The sequence below is a fragment of the Oncorhynchus mykiss genome, chromosome 25 (genome assembly GCF_057628025.1).
Source record: "Oncorhynchus mykiss isolate SJ-2025 chromosome 25, ASM5762802v1, whole genome shotgun sequence".
In the NCBI taxonomy this organism is placed as follows: domain Eukaryota; kingdom Metazoa; phylum Chordata; class Actinopteri; order Salmoniformes; family Salmonidae; genus Oncorhynchus; species Oncorhynchus mykiss.
Genome location: NC_143046.1, coordinates 28,445,799 through 28,470,418, shown reverse-complemented (window position 1 = coordinate 28,470,418; position 24,620 = coordinate 28,445,799). Strand labels below are relative to the sequence as shown.

Genomic DNA, 24,620 nt, shown 5'->3' with positions numbered 1-24,620 from the left:
ACTTGACCGCAGTGAAATTTCTAGTGGGGAAGTCAAGTGTCTGAACAACTGTATAAGTCGATGTCCTTTGTTAGCTAGTACTGACATATTTAGTTGTGTGTAACATGAACAATTTACCATAGATTCTGTCCATGTTTGATTAGGTCAAATGAGTTCAGGTCGCAAGCATGGCGCAATAATGTGCAAAACTCGACTCAACTGATTGGATTGGGACTGCCATTGCCTTGGACTTTCATGTTGATGTAGGAATCACATTTGTGACCGAAGGTAAGCATTGGCTATGTTTCAATTAAATGAGTAACTAAGTTAGAAAGTTTATTGATAGTTAGCTTAGCTACCGTTAGCTGGTATAACTTTGCTAGCATGTCAGTTAGGTAGCTAGCCTTGTCCACTTCCTCTTTATTAGCCAGTTAGCATGTATGCTAGCCAACTAAAATAGTATAATCGACAAGCATGTTTGCTAGCCACAATCAAACAATGTAGTTAGCTAGTTAGCTAAGTAAAGCCAATAAAGCCAGTTTGCTCTTCTTTATTTAGTCATTATGGGGCTATTGGAAAATGTACTTAAATTAGCTAAAGCAACACCCTCTCTTATCTTGACACTGGTTTTAGTTAGCTATTAAACTTGAACTGGCTAGTTAGCTAAGTGGTTTATGCACAGAGCATTACCAGTAGCAAATCCAAATGTAACGAGAACTGTTTAATCAGGCCACATTTGAGATTGGGTCAGATGCAGGAAATCAATGGTATCTTTAATTCCGGTAAGTAATTTGATATAACTGTATGTAATATCCATATGTGTACTATTGCTTTATAAGCCATTACTTTTCTCAAGGTCTTTGTCTTCTCTCTCAGATACAATGGCAGAAGAGGAGCCTTACCTACCTCACCAACCGGTAAGCTAGGTGTTTCATGTCCACGCAATGTCGACACTGAATCTCTGTATTTGTCATATATGCATTGTAGGCTTTATCTTTTGTCACTGAGTTTTAAGAAGAAATCGATTTCCCTATGAACATATAGCACATCAGAACAACAGCCCATATTAAAGGAGAGGTTAACACGGTGGCTAAAGATGTCTCTTCATCTGACATAGGTTTGCCAGTGTCTCTTTCATAGATATTAGTCATACATTTCTACATTTGTCATTGAAATTAGATTCTCTCTTGTCTTTTCTTGTAGTACAACTTTGACATAGATCCACTATGGGATCCCCTGAATTTCCCTCCCATGTCACACTCCAACTCACTCCGGACAGGTAAGAAGTCATGACCCCCTTTATAAACCCATTATGAGCTATATTGATTACCTGCACCCATCTGTCCCTTTCAGATATGCCCCATGTTTAGGCCTTTATAACCCAAATAGAGATGAAATGGGCCTAACTAAAGATGTCATTGAATGAAAGCCTAAAATTGGAGAGTACTTTCACTGTAGAGAGTATGCTCTTCCTTGCCACCTCTGTTCTTTTATGGGAAAAGTTGTTTTTCTGAACTCAGTTTCATGATGTCATGATATTGCAGAGTTGTAATGTAGACATAAAGTGTACTTCTCCTTCTCTGTGCTTTCACTTCTCCTTTGGTCTCAAGAGGGCTGTTTTAAAACCAAGGTTTAAGTGAGACTAGTAGTGGATGTTTATGCAAGAGTGGTTGTGGGAATGGGCCAATAAGGTTCAAGGTACTGCTGCTGTCTGCCTTTCTGAACTGCCCAGACATATGAAGCTGTGAAAGACCATCAACTGTGAACAGCAAGATCTCTACAGTTGTTTTTGTGTTCAAAGCGACATTGAGATTGTTGTTTGTAATGAAAAGAGCTATATAAAATACATCTATTTTATTACTACTTTCTTGGGGGATACCCATCCGTGTACCCAGAACTGGCATATTCAAGAGCAGTCTAGATGAATGGACATACCCAATAAGCTACTTCATTAATCTTACAAGTATGGATCAAGACATCTTGTGACAGTGCAATGCTCCATTTTTAGAGCTGAAGGAAAATGTCACATTTGAATGTCTGGATGAAGGTTGTCTGTTCTATAGAGATCTGAAGCCGAACATCATTTGGCAGATGAGGTTCTTGATTGAGGTTATGTCAGTGGGAGGATGTGGCTTAGGCAGCGGGCCCTACATTAGGCAGGAAGGGGAAGAGGCTCGCTCAGCTAAGTTGTTTGAGGAGGAAGATGTTCTGAGACAGAGAGCAGAAGATGTTTTGTTGACACGGACGATAGCCCTGGCCCCCATTCCTAAAAGGTTCACACCCTTTGTCAGTGTTGCTTCTTATCTGACTTTAAATACATCCTCTACCACAGCACCTGGGGAAAAGTAATATGCTTGTTTAGTAGAGGGAAGGTCCTGGAGAGCTAGGCTACTGGCTGTGCAGGATTTTGTTCCAGCGCCACTCTAACACCTGATTCCGCTAGTCAATGTCCTCACTGGCAGCTCATTAGTTCACAAAATCGTCTGTGTTAGAGCAGGGCTGGAACAAAAGCCTGTATGCACACCCAGTACAGAAGCTCTCCAGGAGGAGGGTTGGCCAGTCCTGCTGTAAAACTAACGTAAACCATTGTTTATTTGTTCTTAGTTACAGCAGATGGGCCCTACCTCCAAATCATTGAACAGCCTAAACAGGTAACCCTTTTCGTCATTGTGCTCCTTCTTTCAGTTACACCACAGGCTACGTAAACAAGCTAGACTCCAAAATCAAATTTAATCACATTTCAAAGTGGTATTGAAAAGTGTTCAGTTGAGTGTCATTAAAGGTATTCTATGTCTATTCTAGCGGGGCTTCAGGTTTCGTTATGGCTGTGAGGGACCTTCTCACGGCGGGCTACCAGGGGCCTCTAGTGAGAAGAACAGAAAGTCCTATCCCAATATCAAGGTAAGATCCACCAACATGTCCTTCCTTATGTCATAATTTCCTTCCTTTCTTCCTTCATGCTTTCCATCCTTCCTTCTTCCTTTCTTTCCTTAGTTATTTCCCTTCTCCCCTCCTTTACTTTCTTCGTTCTGTTCTCTTATTGCCTGCTGTCTGTCCTTCACTCCTTCCTTCCATCCTTTATTATCATGTTTTTTACCCCTTTTTCTCCCAAATTTCATGGTATCCAATTGGTAGTTAGTCTTGTTCCATCGCTGCAACTCCCTTACAGACTCAGGAGAGGCGAAGGTCGAGAGCTGTGCGTCCTCCGAAACACAACCAGCCACACTGCTTCTTGACACAATGCTTGCTTAGCCCGGAAGCCAGCCGCACCAACGTGTCGGAGGAAACTCAGAGTGCATTACGCCCGGCCCGCCACAGGAGTTTCTAGACAACCCAACCGGCCAATTGCGTGCTGCCTCATGGGCTCCCGGTCACGGCTGGATGCAACACAGCCAGGGATCGAACAAGGATCTGTAGTAACGTAGCTAGCACTGCGATGTAGTTCCTGCGCCACTCGAGAGGCCCCCTGCCTTTGATCTTCCAACTGAACAAGCAGAAGTAGGAATTCCGCTTGCGAATCCTAGGAATTTATGTGTTTGAGATTTAATAGTTTTTTTCATGCATAAACGGAAAAAGTTATGATCAGTTCTGCTTGTATTTCAAACTAACATTTACAGGCCCACCCTGACAGAAATCCATTTATGGCATGCAAATATATCCAGTCTCACTCACACACCACAAATATTAATTTATCTTAGACAATTTGAACTATGTTCTGAATAAACTCTGGGAAATCCCCTCTTCTCGTGTCTCCACATATTTTCTTCAAGTAGTAGGAGTAGGTGTTGTCACTTTCTCCAACCTCTCATTTGCATAGAGTGCTTTTGAAAAAATAGATTTGAACCTTTGTGACAGTAACACTCAAACTCCTAACTGAGCCTGTCACTCAGCCAGTCAGCCAGCCAGTCAAGACCTTACGATTCAGTAATTTAGTCATTAAGTCGTTATGAATGAACTAGCTGCACAGGCTAAGAGCCAATAACCCTGAGAGCACATTTTTGAAAATTAGGTGTTTGAAAACGGGTATATAAATCTGACCTGCCATTTACTTTGTTTCAAGCCTTTTGGGATTTTCCTCCTGTGTCATAGGGGTAATTACTAGGAACTGTTGAGTGGCGTCTCCGACAGGAAACAGTATTTTCAGCTCGCCCCCACGATCTCAGACAGACTCAGACATGAAACGACTGCCTCAGAGCGAAGAAAGTATTGTCTCTCAAACCTGTTCTAGAGGTTGTGCAGGCACATGTAGCCCACTGCCTATGTTGTGCATCTGTACAAAGAAGACACACAGTGCATTGATATGTGAGTTCTGTTTCTGTGCCACATACATGCTCCCCTATGTATTTATTTGGACGGTGAAGCTAAAGCTTTTAATATGACTCTATACTCTAGCCTTTGGGATTGAGATCAAATGTTTCATATGCGGCGACAGTACAGAATGTCTGAGTTCTCCACAAGTCAGTGCTTGCATCCATCCCTGGAGGGGCAATTTAAATTGAATCTGATCTGCAAGACAAGGACAACAAAATAGCATTCTCACTGCATCCTCACTTTTCACCTTGTAAGATAACCCAAATAGGTAACCAAGGGAGGAGTTATATTCTAGTCCGTATATTCTAGAAAGCCGGATATGTATATGCTGTGGCTATAGACTGGGTTGAGGAAAAATACATTTGAGCGCAAGAGCAGGCTAGAGATTGTTTTCTAGGTAGACAACTTCAAAATGTGTTTTCAGTCTCACCCTCTGGCTACTGCACCTAACGACACAGGCCGTTTTTAGGAACTGGGTTGGTTTTGTATGTAGGCCAATTTTGTCTAGGGGAACCAGAAAGAGGCGAAGTGAAGGCCTAGTTCAGTGGCATTCGTCTACAGCAGGGTTTCCCAAACTCGGTCCTGGGCCCCCCCCGGTACACGTTTTGTTTTTCTCCCTAGCACTACACCGTTGATTCAAATAACCAACTCCTCATCAAACTTTCATTATTTGAATCATCTCTGTAGTTGCTAAGGCAAAAAACAAAATGTGCACCTGGGGGGTTGGGGGGAGGGGGCCCAGGACTGAGTTTGGAAACCCTGGTCTACAGTGTGGTATTAATTTTGACCAGGAAGCATGTGTAAGATTTCAAAGTGGTTAGATGGCATTCCTTTACCTCCCCCTGTGTCCATTACATATGTTGTTATCCATAAGCTCATAGCATACATAAGTCACTCCCAGAGTTAATCATTTATTTGATGCATCATTGTTGCTGTATTGAATTAATGTTATCAGCCTTTGACAGATCAAGAATGTTGTTTACATTCTATTGTTAGATCTAGACTATCTATGTCGGCTTCCTTTTAGTCAGAACAGAACTCTGAGACGTTGGTCTGTGTGTCATAGAAAGTGATTCAACTGCATGAAATACATATCTGATCACTGAAGAGAAATGCACATTCTCTTTTCTGTGAAGAATTGGTGACGGGTAAGCTGAGGGGTTCCCCGTGACGGGTAAACCGAGGAGTTTTGGATTGGCTGGGAATCTTTAGTTGAACTTGACCTTTTACCGTTGTTTGAAAATAGATCTGGTGGCATATGAAGAAGTGTGCAAAGACTGAGGTTCCCAACCTACCCTAACCCTGAGTGTCAACTTGAGCCATGTGGAACACTGTTTTCATCCATCCTTTCCTTCATGTTTTCATTTGGTCGATTCATCACTCAGATATTGTTTACCATTTGGACTGGCATTTTCAACCATTTTGAATGCTTGTTGCGTGTGATTGTATGCGTGTGTTTTGTTGATGCAAGAGAGACTAATTTTCCCCGTAGAGAAAGTGTCTGAATAACCACATGATACACACAACACAGTGACCATCACACTGCAGCTCCTAACTGAGCCTCACTCAGCCAGCCATTACATTTCAGTAATTTAGTCATTAAGTCGTTACGAATGAACTAGCTGCACAGGCTAAGAGCCAATAACCCTGAGAGTACATTTTAGATTTTTCTAAATTGTATTTCCTTACACAAAAAAACACACTACCATGCTATGTAAGCAGGAGAGCACGTAGCAGTCTGGCTATAACCCAAATAGGTAACCATGGGAGGAGTTGTATTCTAGTCCTTATATTCTAGAAAACCTTATATGTACTCTACCTTTCAAAAGTTTGGGGTGACTTAGAAATGTCCTCTAATGATCAGTTAGCCTTTTAAACACTGGTCTCAACGTTAACAGTAAGGAGGCGACTCCGGGATGCTGGCCTTCTAGGCAGAGTTGCAAAGAAAAAGCCATATCTCAGACTGGCCAATAAAAAGAAGATTAAGATGGGCAAAAAAACACAGACACTGGACAGATGAACTAAGCCTAGAAGGCCAGCATCCCAGAGTTGCCTCTTCACTGTTGACGTTGAGACTGGTGTTTTACGGGTACTATTTAATGAAGCTGCCAGTTGACGACTTGTGAGGCGTCAGTTTCTCAAACTAGACACTCTAATGTACTTGTCCTCTTGCTCAGTTGTGCACTGGGGCCTTCCACTCCTCTTTCTTTTCTGATTAGAGCTAGTTTGCGCTGTGAAGGGAGTAGGACACAGCGTTGTACGAGATCTTCAGTTTCTTGGCAATTTCTTGCATGGAATAGCCTTCATTTCTCAGAACAAGAATAAACTGACGAGTTTCAGAAGAAAGTCCATAACCACAAATGGTTATGCTCCAGATACTCAACTAGTCTGAAGAAGGCCAGTTTTATTGATTCTTTAATCAGAACGATAGTTTTCAGCTGTGCCAACATAATTGCAAAAGGGTTTTCTAATGATCAATTAGCCTTTTAAAATGATAAACTTGGATTAGCTAACAACATGCCATTGGAAACCAGGATTGATGGTTGCTGATAATGGGCCTATGTAGATATTCCATAAAAAATCAGCCGTTTCCAGCTACAATAGTTATTTACAACACTAACAATGTCTACACTGGGCCTCCCGGGTGGCGCAGTGGTTAAGGGCGCTGTACTGACCGGGAGGTCAGTGGGGCGACGCACAATTGGCCTAGCGTTGTCCGGGTTAGGGAGGGATTGGCCGGTAGGGATCTCCTTGTCTCATCGCGCACCAGCGACTCCTGTGGTGGGCCGGGCACAGTGCGCGCTAGCCAAGGTTGCCAGGTGCATGGTGTAGCCTCCGACACATTGGTGCGGCTGGCTTCCGGGTTGGATGCGCGCTGTGTTAAGAAGCAGTGCGGCTGGTTGGGTTGTGTATCGGAGGACGCATGACATTCAGCCTTCGTCTCTCCCGAGCCCGTACGGGAGTTGTAGCGATGAGACAAGATAGTAGCTACTACAACAATTGGATACCACGAAATTGGGGAGAAAAAGGGGTAAAATAAAAAAAAATATTTAAAAAACAATGTCTACGCTGTATTTCTGATCAATTTGATGTTATTTTAATGGACAAAAAAAAATGTTTTTCAAGTGACCACAAACTTTTGAACAGTAGTATATGCTGTGGTTAAGGACAGGGTTGAGGAAAGAGACATTTGAGTTCAAGTGCAGGCTAGAGACTTTTCTAGGTAGGCCTAGGCAAATTCTAAATGTGTTCTTCAGGTTCACCCGCTGGCTACTGCGTCTAACAACACGTGCTGTTTCTAGGAACTGGGTTGGTTTTGTATGTAGGCTCATTTTGTCTCGGGGAACCAGAAAGAGGCGAAGTGAAGGCCAAGTTCAGTGGCATTCGTCTACAGCAGGGTTCTCCCAGCAGGTAGAGCTACCAGTAGCTCGCAGCCCACCTACGAGTAGCTCGCAAATCAATTCTGAAATACATGCATTTTTTTCACATGTTCCATCGCAAAATGTCAAACAAAGCTCACGCTATCATTGGCTACTATCCAATCAAAGCCACATTGACATTATCCCACCCCTGGTTAGCCATGGTTAGTGTTAAATGTGGCTTTTTAAACCATCTGCCAATTAATTTCAGCAATATTGCCCCCCCTCTGTCTGTTTGGTTGCGCGTTTGTCTACCAATCTTTATGTAGCCAGTTAGCGACGATAATGATAACCGTCTTGTGGGTAGACAGACTTTCCCCAAAAACATTCTCAATTAAATGTTAATCCAGGATTATTTCTATCAATTGGGTGCGGATTGTTTTACTAACTCTGTCATGACATGTGCTTCAGCAGTAACTGAAAAAAATCACAAACCACGAAAATAAAATCTTAAAACAGAATTTGGGAAAATACAAAATAGATTTTTATGGGACCTTTTGTGCAAAGTAAGGCTTATTAACCAGTTTGCTGAAGGGTTTTCCGTGACGGGTATGCCAAGGCGTTTCGGATTGGATGTAGAGGTCGACCGATTAATCGGAATGGCCGATTAATTAAGGCAGATTTCAAGTTTTCATAACAATCAGAAATCTGTATTTTTGGGTGCCGATTTAAAAATATATTTTAATTTTTTATACCTTTTTATTTAACTAGGCAGGTCAGTTAAGAACACATTCTTATTTTCAATGACGGCCTAGGAACGGTGGGTTTAACTGCCTCGTTCAGGGCAGAACGACAGATTTTCACCTTGTCAGCTTACAGTTAACTAGTCCAACGCAATAAATAACGACCTGCCTCTCTCTCGTTGCACTCCACAAGGAGGCAGCCTGTTACGCGAATATAATTACCCAAGGTATGTTGCTAGCTAGCATTAAACTTATCTTATAAAAAACAATCAATCAATCATAATCACTAGTTAACTACACATGGTTGAGGATATTAATAGATATTATCTAGCGTGTCCTGCGTTGCATATAATCTGACTGAGCATACAAGTATCTAAGTATCTGACTGAGCGGTGGTAGGCAGAAACAGGTGCGTAAACATTCATTCAAACAGCACTTTCGTGCGTTTTGCCAGCAGCTCTTCGTTGTGCGTCAAGCATTGCGCTATTTATGACTTCAAGTCTATCAACTCCCGAGATGAGGCTGGTGTAGCCGAAGTGAAATGGCTAGCTAGTTAGCACGCTAATAGCGTTTCAAACGTCACTCGCTCTGAGCCTTCTAGTAGTTGTTCCCCTTGCTCTGCATGGGTAAAGCTGCTTCGAGGGTGGCTGTTGTCGTTGTGTTGCTGGTTCGAGCCCAGGGAGGAGCGAGGAGAGGGACAGAAGCTATACTGTTACACTGGCAATACTAAAGTGCCTATAAGAACATCCAATAGTCAAAGGTTAATGAAATACAAATGGTATAGAAGGAAAATAGTCCTATAATTACAATAATAACGACAACCTAAAACTTCTTACCTGGGAATATTGAAGACTCATGTTAAAAGGAACTGAAAACACGACCTTTCACTGTTTAATAAAAAATAACTCTGGTCACTTATTTAAAAAGTGTGCGAAGACAGGTTCCCAACCTACCCTAACCCTGAGTGTCAACTTGAGCCATGTGGAACACTGTTTTCATCCATCCTTTCCTTCATGTTTTCATTTGGTCGATTCATCACTCAGATATTGTTTACCATTTGGACTGGCATATTCAACTGTTTTTTTCAATGCTTGTTGTATGTATGTATGAATGAATGAGTCACTATCAGTCTGGCTCCCGGGGCTGTAGTTCTAATATCTAGTCTAAAAAGTGTTTGTCTCCCTCTTTGCAGATCTGTAACTATCAGGGGTTGGCACGTGTGGTGGTACAGCTGGTGACCAACTCTAAAGATGCCCACCTCCATGCCCACAGTTTGGTGGGCAAGCAGTGTGACAAGGGCATCTGCATCGCAGACCTACAGCCAAAAGACTCCAACATCAGGTGTTTGTTTCCACCATTCTCTCTCTAGCTGACACACATACCAGCTAGCTTACTGGTGCATTCAACACGTTTTAATATGCTTACTTATTGACAACATTGCAGACATGTCAGGACTTTTATAAGATGATTATAGGCCCTTCCTTTGAGATGTAGTGATGAGATTTCTGACTTAGGGTTTCCCCATCTAACCTGAACGTACGTCGTTGTGGTGTTATATCTTGCATGTTTACGTAGCCCTTCCCATTAACAGCCTGTATCACCCTGTATATAGGTTGAAATTAGAGGTTGACCGATTAATCGGAATGGCCGATTAATTAGGGCCGATTTCAAGTTTTCATAACAATCGGAAATCTGTATTTTTGGACACCGATTTTGCCCATTTGTTTTTTTTTTATTTTATTTTAATTTTTTTAACACCTTTATTTAATCTTTATTTAACTAGGCAAGTCAGTTAAGAACACATTCTTATTTTCAATGACGGCCTAGGAACGGTGGGTTAACTGCCTCGTTCAGGGGCAGAACGACAGATTTTCACCGTGTCAGCTCGGGGGATACAATCTTACAGTTAACTAGTCCAACGCAATAACGACCTGCCTCTCTCTCGTTGCACTCCACAAGGAGACTGCCTGTTACGCGAATGCAGTAAGCCAAGGTAAGTTGCTAGCTAGCATTAAACTTATAAAAAACAATCAGTCAATCATAATCACTAGTTAACTACACATGGTTGATATTAATAGATATTATCTAGCGTGTCCGGCGTTGCATATAATCTGACTGAGCATACAAGTATCTAAGTATCTGACTGAGCATACAAGTATCTAAGTATCTGACTGAGCGGTAGTAGGCAGAAGCAGGCGCGTAAACATTCATTCAAACAGCACTTTCGGGCGTTTTGCCAGCAGCTCTTCGTTGTGCGTCAAGCATTGCGCTGTTTATGACTTCAAGCCTATCAACTCCGGAGATGAGGCTGGTGTAACCAAAGTGAAATGGCCAGCTAGTTAGCGCGCTAATAGCGTTTCAAACGTCACTCTCTCTAAGCCTGTGGTTGTTCCCCTTGCTCTGCATGGGTAACGCTGCTTCGAGGGTTGCTGTTGACGTTGTGTTCCTGGTTCGAGCACAGGGAGGAGCGAGGAGAGGGACGGAAGCTATACTGTTACACTGGCAATACTAAAGTGCCTATAAGAACATCCAATAGTCAAAGGTTAATGAAATACAAATGGTATAGAAGGAAAATAGTCCTATAATTACAATAATAACGACAACCTAAAACTTCTTACCTGGGAATATTGAAGACTCATGTTAGAAGGAACCACCAACTTTCATATGTTCTCATGTTCTGAGCAAGGAACTTAAACATTAGCTTTCTTACATAGCACATATTGCACTTTTACTTTCTTCTCCAACACTTTGTTTTTGCATTATTTAAACCAAATTGAACGTTTCATTATTTATTTGAGGCTAAATGTAATTTAATGATGTATTATATTAAGTTAAAATAAGTGATCATTCACTATTGTTGTAATTGTCATTATTACAAATAAAATACAAATTAAAAATCGTCCGATTAATCGGTTTCGGCTTTTTAGGTCCTCCTATAATCGGTATCGGCGGTGAAAAATCATAATCGGTCAACCTCTAGTTGAAATGGCAGATTTTGGTAAGCTGGCTGTCATTGGTAAGCGCCTAAATTAGAATGCAGTGGCTGTACAGTAACATGCTATACATGATGTCAGAGCTTTTGACTGACAGCCATTATAAACTTGAACACCGCGCGTGACAAGAAGATGCCCCCGTCCCTCCCGCAAATTGGGCAACTTTTGCACATTTGTGTTCTGACTGAGGGAAATGCTTTAAATCAAGAAAAGTCATGCCATTTACAGTATCAAGGTTTATAATGATGTTTCATCCACATTTAGAAAAATGACATGCAGTATAGCCTGGGTTGTCCTGAAGAGAACGAGCCTATGTTTGTCTTGTCCTTTCTATGCGCACCAAAGTTGCAATGTTCTTGAAATGCCTTTTGAAAGCCTAACACTGTAAGATCCTATTTTATAATTTAGCTAGCCATGTTGGCAATATAATACGCTTTCAAAAGATGGCCACCTGACCCAAATTGTGATTTTTATATTGGAATGTTTTTGGATTGCATAAACAACAACAGTAATTTTGTGATGGTGGGGACACGACTGTGTTCCAAATAAAAAACTACAAGTGTGCTCGCTTCAGTTCCTCAATGGCAACGCTAGGAGAGCAAAAAAAGAAGGGGAAAAAGCACCTTATAGTTGAAGGCTCTTTCCTTGAGTCATAAAAGTGCTTTGAAATGACTTGGGAACTGTGCACAGTTTAGAGACACCAGTTAGACCTCTCACTCAAATCCTTGTAATCATTGACAAATGCTGTGAAAAGTAGAGTAAATGTAAAATGCACATTGAATCCAAACATTACACTGTTGATTTTGTCTTGTCAGGTGAATTGTTGTGTCCTCACCTTTGGTCTAATATTTTCCCCATAATCTCCAAATTGTTCTTTCAATTGCTTCCATGGTCATGAATATGCTTTTTCATAGTTCTTCTATTAGAAACATTTCCATTTGGTGGTATCCATATAGGCCTATTTCCACAAGCGTACAGGGTTAAAGACGTACCACATATAAATCAATATCTCCATGTGACAGTTTCCCCAACTTGGGCATCCTCCACGTGACCAAGAAGAACGTGAGTAAGACACTGGAGGACCGTATGTCTGAGGCCTACAGGATGGGCTACAACTGTGGTATCGTCATCCATCCCGAGATGGACGCCTTCCAGGGAGAGTTCCGCATCCCCCGAGAGCTCACTGGTCAGTCACCTTTAAGACGATGGACTGAATGACTATATTTCTGCAGAGCACAAAGAATATTTTTTGTTTTGCATACAGTGCTTTCAGAAAGTATTCACACCCCCTGACTTTTTACACATTTAGTTGTGTGACAGCCTGAATATAAAATTCATTAAATTGTGATTTTTGTGTCACTGATCCACACCCTATAATGTCATTGGAATTGGGATTTTAGAAATGTTTACAAATTAATTCAAAATGAAAAGCTGTAATGTCTTGAGTTAAACGTATATAACCTCTTTGTTATGGCAAGCCTAAAATAGTTGCTTAACAAATCACATAATAAGTTGCATGGACTCTGTGTGCAATCATTTTTTTTGTGACTACCCCATATCTGTACCCCACACATATCATTATCTGTAAGGTCTCTCTCAGTTGAGTAGGGAATTTCAAGCACAGATTCAACCACAAAGACCAGGGAAGTTATCACAAAGATGGGCATTGGTAAAAAATAAACTAACAATAAATAAATAAGAAAGCTGACACTGAATATCCCTTTGCGCACGGTGAAGCTGTTAATTAGGCTTTGGATGGTGTATCAATACATCTAGTCACTACAAAGATACAGGCTCCCTTCCTAACTCAGTTGCCGGAGAGCAAGGAAACCGTTCAGGGATTTCACTGAGGCCAATGGTGACTTTAAAACAGTTAGAGGCTGTGATAGGAGAAAACTGAGGATGGATCACCAACATTGTAGTTACTCCAAAATACTAACCTAAATTACAGTGAAAAGAAGTAAGCCTATACAGAATAAAACAAATATTCCAAAACATGCATCCTGTTTGCAACAAGGCACTAAAGTAATACTGTAAAAAATGTGGCAAAGGAATTAAACTTTTTGTCTTGAATACAAAGTGTTATATTTTGGGCAAATCCAACACAACACATCTATGAATACCACTCTTCATATTTCCAAACATGGTGGTGGCTGCATAATGTTATGGATATGCTTGTCGTCGGCAAGGACTGGGGAGTTTTTCACTAACCTAAAACACAAAGCCAAATCTACAGTTACTTACCAAGACGACATTGAATGTTCCTGAGTGGCCAAGTTACAGTTTTGACTTATCTGCTTGAAAATCTATGGCAATACCTGAAGATGTCTGTCTAGCAATGATCAACAAACAACTTGACAGAGCTTGAAGCATTTTAAAAAGAATAATGGGCAAATGTTGCACAATCCAGGTGTGGAAAGCTTTTCGAGACTTACCCAAAAAGACACTCTGCTGTAATCACTTCCAAAGGTGTTTCTAACCTGTATTGACCCAGTGGTGTGAATACTTATCTAATCAAGATATCTTAGTGTCTTATTTTTTATTTGTTTAAAAAATAAATAAATCCTTCCACTTTGACATTACAGAGTATTTTGTGTACATTGTTGGCATCCATTTCAACCCTACTTTGTAACAAAAAAAATGTAGAAAAAGTCAAGGGGTGTGAATACTTACTGAAGGAACTGTATGTGAACTTATGCGTTGCCTGCTTCATTCCACCTTTGTGAGTGTGTGTGTTTTCAGATCACCAGAGAAATCTGATCAGCAGCGCAGCGTCCTACCAGGCTAAAGAGATGGACCTGAGCGTGGTGCGCCTCATGTTCACAGCCTTCCTCCCAGACAGTGACGGGGGCTTCTCCCGTAGACTGGACCCCGTCATATCAGACCCCATCTTCGACAGCAGTAAGTCACTAACAGCCACAGCCACTCGGCCGTTTGTGCTGCGCTTTCCAGTGCACTCTGACCCCAACAGAACAATGACTAGCTAGCTAACTAGCTAGCCATGACCCAATAAGAAGTCTCTGTTGTCCACCGTTGTTTATTCTTTACATTACCAGTGAAGGGTGGTCTATTACCCTTCTCTAAGTCCATCTTATGACAAAGGTCCCTCACCTCACCGTAGAAACACACCATATCAGGCTACATGCAACCCAGTAGCTATAAGACCAAGTGCCTCAGCTTAATGAAACTCCGGAAGGGACTATTGTTTGAACAAATGAATAGAACCGCTCTCGAGCCTTTATGCAGTGTATCACTGAATTCACGTTTTTATTCAGAGTTATACAGATGTATTGAAATTAAACCATATATGTGTGCCCTGGTTTCATTTGCGTAGCTCTGTGCGTTTATCTTCCTCTACATCACATTTGTCACTCGGCTTCCTCTCCAAGGCTGAAACCAGGCATCCACTTTTCATTTCATGATGCCAGCCCTTTACTGCGTGAAAGCATCCACACAGTTTGTGGATGTCACGTCCTTTCTTCTTCACATTTGGGGTGTCTGGGGTTTCTTGAAATTAGAAAAGATTTTGAAGAGAAACAAACAAAATGGTGGTTTGAAATTTGATAACAAAGGGCAATTTCAAGGATTTGCAAGATATCCAATAGGGATGATGCACCACAAAGAATACATTTTTTTGGTAACATATTAGCTGTCAATAAATATAAATGTAATTCTGCTTGCACTAAACAGAAGATCTGAGTTGACCCTTTTGACCATCTCTCTATTCCCTTGTCTTGTCTGCAGAAGCTCCAAATGCATCTAACCTGAAGATAGTGCGGATGGACCGAACAGCTGGCTGTGTGACGGGAGGAGAGGAGGTCTACCTGCTCTGTGACAAGGTTCAGAAAGGTACACTAGTTCCTTTTTCACACTCCACAGCTGAGTCAACCTTGAGCTGAGCTGTACTGCGCTGGCATGGTTACGCATCCACCATAGTTGCTGGAAAGGAAAATATCCGAGCCGGTACCATTTGGGTCATCATGATAGTGTGAAACCGGTGTAAGATGCAGGCGCCATGGTTGTACCATCTATTCTCCCAAGTGTGATTTATCAAGACAACTTTATCATGAAGATCTAACTGTCAACGTGTTGTCTGAAGCGTTATCTAGCTGGCTCTTAAAATCAACCCGGTACATGTCTCTGTGACATCATCATTTATCACACTATACTACTCATGAAGGAAGTCCTTCGGCCTGCTTTTCCAACCTCAGGGAATTCCCCATCTGTTATGCAAATGTGGGAAGAGGAAGAGAGTTGTAGTGGCCTATTGTCCTTCTTGCTATGTTTTCATTTAAAAAAATCTGCATTGGTCGGATGGCAGAACATCAACAACCCTGGAATGAAAGATCCTCTCTTGGGACAGAAGTTCAAGTCTCTGTTGGGCTCTGCTGTTTGACTTCCAAACAAAGAGCCTCATCTCCAGTCTCCAGTAATTCTACCTCACTGAGTATCAGTGATCTCCTATCCCTGTCCTACAGGCCTTTCTTCCAGCCCAGCACTAACACACTTGATTCAAACAATCCATACTGAAGACCACGATTTTCAATGATTCTTTGAAATAGGTGTATTAGTGTTGGGTTGGAACAGATGCCTGCGCACACAGTAGCTTTCCTAAGACCGGAGTTTCCTTGTCGAGGAAGTGTACAGTGCAGTGGGGCACCATTTCCTGGTTTCCTTGGAAAGATGTTGACATTTCCTTTTTGTTCCATGACTGATGACACATGAAAGATACCTTGCAACACTTGAAGGCTTTATGCACATACTTGTTGGTTTGGATAATGAAGAAGTGTTTTTTTTTCTAGTGAACTTGTATTATCCTCCAATATCTTTCACATCGCCAGTTTATTACTTTACTCCTAGTTTGAAGGTGGAGTTGTGACCGTGTATCTTCCCTCTGTCGCGACAGATGACATCCAGGTGCGCTTCTATGAGGATGACGAGACAGGGCTGACATGGGAGGCCTTTGGGGACTTCTCCCCCACCGATGTCCACCGACAGGTCAGTGACACAGAAGTTGCCGATGAAGTCCATTTCCTCCCCTGTAACAGTACTATAACCTAACCATGAGTAAAATCTCCACCCTCTTCCCCCTCCACAGTTTGCCATTGTTTTCAAGACCCCCAAATACAGAGACCTGAACCTCCAGAAACCCACCTCGGTGTTTGTGCAGCTGAAGCGTAAATCGGACAATGAGACGAGCGAGCCCAAGCCCTTCACCTACCATCCGCAGATCATAGGTGAGCCGGTCTGAAACACCCCCAGACCACTTTCTGGAGACCCCTTGTGCATGCTGGCCTCCATCCCAACCCACTGTAGTTTGTGCCATTCTTCAAATTGAACATAACCCATTATTCTGTCAAGTCAATCCGCTCGTCTTGCCCCTGGTCTTCATCCTCAGATAAGGAAGAAGTGCAGAGGAAGAGACAGAAGACCCTGCCTAACTTCCAGGACTACAGCGGCCACGGTGGAGCAGGGGGCCTGTACCGGGGACCAGGGGGGGGGGGTCCCGCTACAGGGGGAGGAGGAGGTACAACAAACATCTTTCTTATGTCATTCATTTTTACAAAAATGAATAAATGTGGTGAAATGTGATTTAAGGTGAACGAGACAAGCCATGTCAACTTCAAATGGGTAATGTCTCATAAAAGTCCTAAACACAAGATGAAGTACCATTTCAAAAGCTTTGACTATTTAGGCTAAAATAACAACTTTTGATTATATTTTAGGTTTCTTCCAGGGCTATTCCACCTACAATAATTATGGCACCAGCTACAACTCTGGCTTTTCCCCTGGCATGAGTGGTGGCGGGGCAGGAATTAAACATGGTGAGTGTGTCCGTCTGTTTTCCAGGGTTTAGAGATCAATTCTGTTTCAGTTCAGGATAGGAATGAAGCTCAACCCATGTTCCCTCTCAACACAGCTCCACAAGGCAGAGCGGAGGACAGTGGTGATGACAGTGACATGAATGATGACCCGGCCTCAGGGGCAGTGGTGGGGGTCCGAGCCAAGTCAGAGGATGCCTCTGCTGGGGAGACGAGTGAAGAGGGCGGGGCCGGTGTGGAGCTAGGACCAGGGGACAGGACTGGAGGTGAGGTCAACCGAGACATTTGTAAAGTGATTAGCCAGAGTGAGTCAGTGCCTCAGGGTACAGACCACTGCAGGGTGTGTGACCGTGTGTGTTGGAAGTCAGGGTGTTGTGTATCCAGTCAATGACAGTGTTTTTATATTTGTGTACAGAGTGTGTGCTGGTGGCCAGGCTGGTGGATGTTGCTGAGAGGCAGGCTGAAGCCCTCTTCCAGTACGCCGTCACTGGTGACGTCAGCTACCTGCTGGCTCCACAGCGCCAGCTCATGACTGCTCAGGACGAGAACGGTGACACGTACGTCCCCTCTCCCATCACTTCAGACCTAATTTTAATGGAAATATAACCGTCCCTGCATTTTTCAAACTTTTCTATCTGCATTCATTTGCCTCCATTTTGTGTCCATCTGCATTGATGCCAATAGGATATATATCCCTGAAATGTGGCATAATTTCTCCAGTAGCACATGCCAATCTGTGCCTGTCCTCTGTTTCTCCAGTGGTCTCCATCTGGGGGTGATCCACAGCCAGACAGACGCAGTCAGGAGTCTAGCCCAGGTCCTCTCTGCCCTGCCTGGAGAGGAGGTCCTTAACATGAGAAACAACCTCTACCAGGTAACAAACACACACGGACAAGAATTGGTTCTTAACTGACTTGCCTAGTTAAATAAAGGTCAAATAAAAAAATATATTCTGTGGTGATCTGAGGTAGTAAAATCAGAACCCCATATTTATCCCTCTATACCAGACTCCTTTGCACATAGCGGTGATAACACAGCAGAAGGCGGCAGCTGAGGCCCTCTTATTGGCTGGGGCTGATGTCACTCTGTGTGATCGCCACGGAAACACAGCTCTTCACCTGGCCGCCCAGCAGAAGGAGGGAGGTATGGTGGGATTTCTACTGAGACACAGAGAGATAGTGGAACTAGTGGACCTCCCCAACACAGCAGGTACAACACAGACACACACACACACACACACACACACACACACACACACACACACACACACACACACACACACACACACACACACACACACACAGTACATTGTGAAGAGTCCACTGGAGTATGACATTGATTTTATCCTCCAGGACTGTGCTCCCTCCACCTGGCTGTGCTTGCCAACAGCCTGTGTTCCCTCAGGGACCTCCTGGTGAACGGGGGCAGTGTGGAGGTCCAGGAGAGGAGCTGCGGCCGCACGGCGCTCCATCTGGCCACTGAGCTGGACAACGTCTCCCTGGCAGGCTGCCTGCTACTGGAGGTATATATTGTAGAGTCCTTTCTTACATCCATACCTACCACCCTGCATCTTTCTGCTGGCATCTTGAGACTAAGCAGAGTTGGGGCTGGTCAATACCTGGATGGGAGACCTAGAGTATGTTTAGTATAGGCAAACTAACACAACCCAAGTAGCCCTTTCCTTGTGATGGTCGTGGGCGTAAGATGTGTGTGTTGACAGTGTTCTCTTTCTCCCTAGGGGAATGCTGATGTGGACTGCTGCACCTACAACGGTTCCAGCCCTCTCCATACAGCCACAGGGCGGGGCTCTGTCAAGCTGACCGCTCTCCTCATGGCTGCAGGTGGGACTACGTTTCTTCAAACTGTCCCCTTTGTGCAAATGTCTCAATTTGATGACCGTCTTGATGTTTGCTCTGTAACTGCCCCTTTTTATAATATAGTCCTAGCTCAAAGACAGAAAGGACTTTATCAATCTTTTCATGTCTAGGTGCCGATCCTCACAAAGAAAACTTTGAGCCCCTGTTCTTCAGAGAGCATGACTGCTGTATGGATGAGGAAGAGGAGGAGGACGAAGGCTACATCCCAGGGACAACTCCTCTCAACATGGCTGCCACTCCTGAGGTGGGTTCCGTGTGTTTGTCATTAACCTCAATGTTCTTCTATGGTCACATGTCACTCAGCTGACTAATATTGCTACAGTCCTTTCTCACACTTACTTTTTTTTACTATGAAAGTCATTTTATGACTGTTTGAAACTACTGGTGTGTGAATTCAAGAGTTGAAAGCATTTTTGAGAATTGACCTTTGATCAACTGGAACATTCGCTAAATATTCTCTCTCTTCCTTGTGCTTCTAGGTGTTGGAAATCTTGAATGGAAAAGAGTACAAGCCCGAGACCTTCGTCTTCGTCCCCCCTCAAGGTTGGCTCACGCACTTCAGTTTAAACAAGCCCCGTCATTGTAATCTCTACAGCTTAAGCCATGGGGTTCTCCTGCTGTCTCATCTTGGTTCTTGTCCATTGTGGAGTACAACAATGTCATATTTCTGTAGGTGACATGCAGAGCCTGGGCTCAGACACAAAGCGGGCACTATGCCAGGCTCTGGAGTGCCCGGAGGATGGCTGGGAGATGCTGGCACACATACTGGGCCTGGGCATCCTCAACAGTGCCTTCAGACTCAGCTCCTCCCCCGCAAGCACGCTGCTGGACAGCTACGAGGTACACACCCACTATCCCAACCTAAAGCAAAGACATGAGGGGGAAATATAGGGCTTGTGAGTCACACAGCCATTGTAAGATTGAAATTTCACTTTCATAGTCTGTCCTCTTTCTTGGTCAGATTTCTCCCACCTTAAATTAAAATCAGAACAGAAAGTGAATGAATATGTTCTCATGGAAACTTGGGGACTTTTTTCAACACTTCAATTGAATTTTGACTCAATTGCTGAATGATGACGTGCGTCAGGGCCCCCACCGAGCCAGGGAACTAGGTGATCTCGCTCTCCGGGGCCGACGTGATCTTTAATCCGGTCAACACTTAAGGTCGCGGGGCCGGACGTTATTCCAGCAGCTGGCAGGCATATTCACGGTCATGTCCTACCTCTCCTTGACCCCGCCTTTATTCCCCACGTCTCAGGAGACCTCAATTCCATTCCACACTGCCCTCACCCACCTAAATAAGAGGAATACCTATGTGGAAATGCTTTTCATACACTACAGTTCAGCATTCAACACCATAGTCCCATCCAAGCTCATCACCAAGCTTAGAACCCTGGGACTGAGCACCTTCCTCTGCAGCTGGATCCTGGACTCCCTTTTATTTTGATTTATTTCACCTTTATTTAACCAGGTAGGCCAGTTGAGAACAAGTTCCCATTTACAACTGTGACCTGGCCAAGATAAAGCAAAGCAGTGCGACAAAAACAATAACACTGAGTTACACACAAACAAACATACAGTCAATAACACAATATAAAAATCTATGCACAGTGTGTGCAAATGTAGAAGAATAAAGAGGTAAGGCAATACATTTAAATAATTACAATCTAGCATTAACACTGGAGTGATGGATGTGCAGATGATGTGCAAGTAGAGATACTGGGGTGCAAAAGAGCAAGAGGGTAAGTAATAATATGGGGATGAGGTAGTTGGGTGTGCTATTTACAGATGGGCTGTGAACAGGTACAGTGATCGGTAAGCTGCTCTGACAGCTGATGCTTAGTTAGAGGGGGGATAAGACTCCAGCTTCAGTCATTTTTGCAATTCGTTCCAGTCATTGGCAGCAGAGAACTGGAAGGAAAGGCAGCCAAAAGAAGACTTGGCTTTGGGGATAACCAGTGAAATATACCTGCTGGAGCGCGTGCTACGGGTGGGTGTTGCAATGGTGACCAGTGAGCTGAGATAAGACGGGGCTTTACCTAGCAGAGACTTATAGATGACCTGGAGCCAGTGGGTTTGGCGACAAATATGTAGTGAGGGCCAGCCAACGAGAGCATACAGGTTGCAGTGGTGGGTAGTAAATGGGGCTTTGGTGACAAAGCGGATGGCACTGTGATAGGCTACATCCAGTTTGCTGAGTAGAGTGTTGGAGGTTATTTTGTAAATGACATCGTCGAGGATCGGTAGGATAGTCCGTTTTACGAGGGTATGTTTGGCAGCGTGAGTGAAGGATGCTTTGTTGCGAAATAGGAAGCCGATTCTAGATTTAATTTTGAATTGGCGATGCTTAATGTGAGTCTGGAAGGAGAGTTTACAGTCTAACCGGACACCTAGGTATTTGTAATTGTCCACATATTCTAAGTCAGAACCGTCCAGAGTAGTGATGCTAGTCGGGAGGGTGCGGACAGCAATCGGTTGAAGACCATGCACTTAGTTTTACTAGCATTTTAAACCACCACCCTTGTGGGTGGTGAGGGTAGGCAACATCACCTCTGCCACGCTGTGAGCACCCCCCCATCCACATCGACAAGGCTGCAGTTGAGCCGGTCGAGAGCTTCAAGTTCCTCGGTGTCCAAATCTTTGAAAAATCTTTTGTATTTATTTAACCTTTTATTTAATTACGCACGTCAGTTAAGAACAAATTCTTACTTACAATGACGGCCTACCCCGGCCAAACCCTAACAACACTGGGCTAATTGTGCGCCGCCCTATGGGACTCTCAATCTCGGCCTGTTGTGATACAGCGGACAGCCCAGTACATCACTGGGGCTCAGCTCCCTGCCGTACAGGACCTCAGGCAGTGTGAAAGGAAGGCCCAGAAAATCGTTAGAATCCAGCCACCCAAGCTGTTCTCTCTGCTTCTACACGGCAAGCGGTATCGGTGCATGAAGTCTGACACTAACAGGCTTCTGAACAGCTTCTATCCCCAAGCCATAAAATTGCTACATAGTCCATGTAGCCACTTTTAACTATCTGAGTTAACCCTTTTATTTACATTTTTACACACTCACAGGACTCTACACACTCACGCACTGACACACCAACACAAGCACACTATCCATTTTCTCGCACACACATTTATACTGACTCTACACACTCACAACTTACACTGCTGTTAATCTGTCTGTCATATATCATGATGCCTAGTCACCTTACCCCTATACATATCTACCTATATATATATATATATATATATATATATGTGTGTATTTAATTGGTGTTGGAACTGGCCCTGTATATACCTTACTTACTTTCTTGCTCTCTTTCTCGTTTGTTGTACTTTATTTTTTAGTACTACTGATATTGATTACTCCATTGTTGGGATAAGCTCTTGCAAGAAAGGCATTTAACTGTAGTTGTGCACGTGACAACTTGATATGTTACACTTCTATGCCACCGTCTGTAGGTGTCTGGAGGAAAGGTCAAGGACCTTTTGGAGGGACTCAGGACTGTAGGGAACTGCTCTGCTTTGACAGTACTGGAGGGGGCACTGCGTGAAACAGAACATGCTCCACCAGCCCCCCAAAGCACCACAAAACTCTTAGGTAAACTCAAAAACAACAGCCATTATACCTTATGTGATTTCAATAGAATAATCTTGGATAAGAAGTCCCCTGCTCTTAATCCCCCTTATCGCTCTCTCTTTGTGTTGCTGGGTGTCTCAGAACGCGTGTGTGATCTGAAGCTGGACGGATGGGAGGACAGCGGAGTGTGTGACAGTGGGGTGGAGCTCTCCACAGCGTGACCGCCAGATTGGTCCATCACATATCATGGCCCTGCCCACGTCATGAAGCTTCTGCTTCCTAAAAGCAGGCTATAGACTATTTCCCTCTGAAAGGGATGAATTCTACAAGCACACCTCACGCTAAATATCCTCACTTTTCTATTTGGCCCAGTAACATTTTGAAAGTGGTTTTGTATACGTAAATATAATATGCAGGTTATGTTTGGATAATGTTTGCATAATAAGTAATCTATTTGAAATGTGATGTTTGTATAAACATCATGAATGGGTTTTATTCGGGGGGAAAAGGTGTTTCCAAGGTAACCAACCGCATGTAGTATAAATCCTTGAAACTAATAATTTATGAAAGATTCATTGACAATTAGAAACAAAATATGATCTGATATTTTCTCCTCCCACTAGTTAATTTAGTCAGTCAAACAAGCAGCCAATTCTAATAACACATTTTTTGTATGGCCCTCCGGACTATGCAAAGTCCATCTGGCCCCGGGGCAAAATGATTTCCAACACCTGATTTATAGGGCAGGGACCCCATACAGAATGGATTTTAACTGTAAACCGCTTTGGATTAATTATATGAAATTAAAATTGCCCCTATACAGCAGTAGTATGCTGCCAAAGGGATAGCTCATTGTTATGAATCTCCCACTCATAAAAAGTGATTCCGTACCTGTGGAAATGCTAAACATGGATAAAATGGTTTGTATTGGAACCAAGCAACCATTAACACCTCCCTCCTGCAATTTTTTTGTATCGTGTACAAAGTCAAATTGAATTTCCTATGGAAGTGGTGCTACCAGTCAATTATAAGTATAATGGATTATCCTCCACTATGCATGTCTGTTAGAGCACAATCCTCATCCTGGACTACAGTACAGAAACCACTTTTGGATATCCTTTAGTTAATTCCTGTGTAGACATGCTTTTCTCCATGTATCTGTATTGAGTTGGGGGGGTAAACTCAGTTTTGGAAGCCATTTGTTTCTGGTTGTGTGTAATTTGCAGGTCCATTTTTTAAAATCACATGTTGAGTTCTGCGTGAAGATTTTAGAGAACGGTGCCATATTTTCTTCCCAATTTTGTAATGAAGTATTCAGCGTCCCTATTGATATTTCATGTTATCAACAGCAGATTGAAAGACATTTGTTTCATACAAGTTTGAAGCCATTCCAACATCTTCCTGACAACACTGGCATTTTTAGACATTAAAATGTGTATCTGTCCCAAGCAAAAGTTTGGATTGGCACTGCATCACTGTGTGGGGCTTCAATATTTATACCTGTACCATGTGAAACAGCTTTGTACAGTCAATGTTTGCTTTTTAATGGGTTTTATTGTAATACTTTTTTAATAAAATTGTTAATGGTGTGCAATTTATGTCCCATATTTTAGAAGCTACATATTGGGTGAGGTTAATGTAATGTAGTTGGGACACAGGCCTGAAAAAACATATCCACACTTGCACAACACGGCAAGTATCTGTCACTCTGGATAAAGTGTACTTAATGTAAATGTCAACCATTTCTGATTCAAATGCAGGTATTCAGCATCACTACCGAAGTGGACGTTACCCGTCTTAGTCTGAAGATTTTCTTAAATTAAGGTATTGGAGTCTAGGAAAATACATGGCTACTACATCGTAAGGTCCATAGCTGCTCTAGTCAGTCATGGGGGGCCTATTAATAACCCCACAGTTGAGGGCTTCTCAGCATTCCCAGAGGCATATCGTTT

General features: G+C 43.0%; 1 protein-coding gene across 1 annotated transcript; it reads left to right on the top strand.

Moving 5' to 3' along the window:
- Positions 1-24,262, top strand: LOC110504918 (nuclear factor NF-kappa-B p105 subunit). The gene is made up of 24 exons (XM_021583791.3): positions 1-267; positions 856-896; positions 1,183-1,258; positions 2,584-2,630; positions 2,782-2,880; positions 9,585-9,733; positions 12,408-12,571; positions 14,128-14,286; positions 15,130-15,234; positions 16,292-16,383; positions 16,484-16,622; positions 16,784-16,912; positions 17,112-17,210; positions 17,306-17,473; positions 17,623-17,764; positions 17,967-18,081; positions 18,215-18,416; positions 18,560-18,729; positions 18,946-19,048; positions 19,195-19,328; positions 19,564-19,627; positions 19,758-19,924; positions 22,551-22,689; positions 22,810-24,262. The coding sequence occupies exons 2-24, from the start codon at positions 861-863 to the stop codon at positions 22,887-22,889; spliced, it is 2,778 nt and encodes a 925-aa protein (XP_021439466.3). The 5' UTR covers positions 1-267; positions 856-860; the 3' UTR covers positions 22,890-24,262.
- Positions 24,263-24,620: the final 358 nt, after the last annotated feature.

What these genes read in the sequence shown, in the direction of transcription:
- LOC110504918 (XM_021583791.3), top strand. Translation starts at nt 861, where the DNA reads ATGGCAGAAGAGGAGCCTTACCTACCTCACCAACCG. An exon ending in CTACCATCCGCAGATCATAG is followed by an intron (nt 16,623 to 16,783) that starts GTGAGCCGGTCT and finishes CTTCATCCTCAG; the next exon opens with ATAAGGAAGAAGTGCAGAGG. An exon ending in CGCTGCTGGACAGCTACGAG is followed by an intron (nt 19,925 to 22,550) that starts GTACACACCCAC and finishes CACCGTCTGTAG; the next exon opens with GTGTCTGGAGGAAAGGTCAA.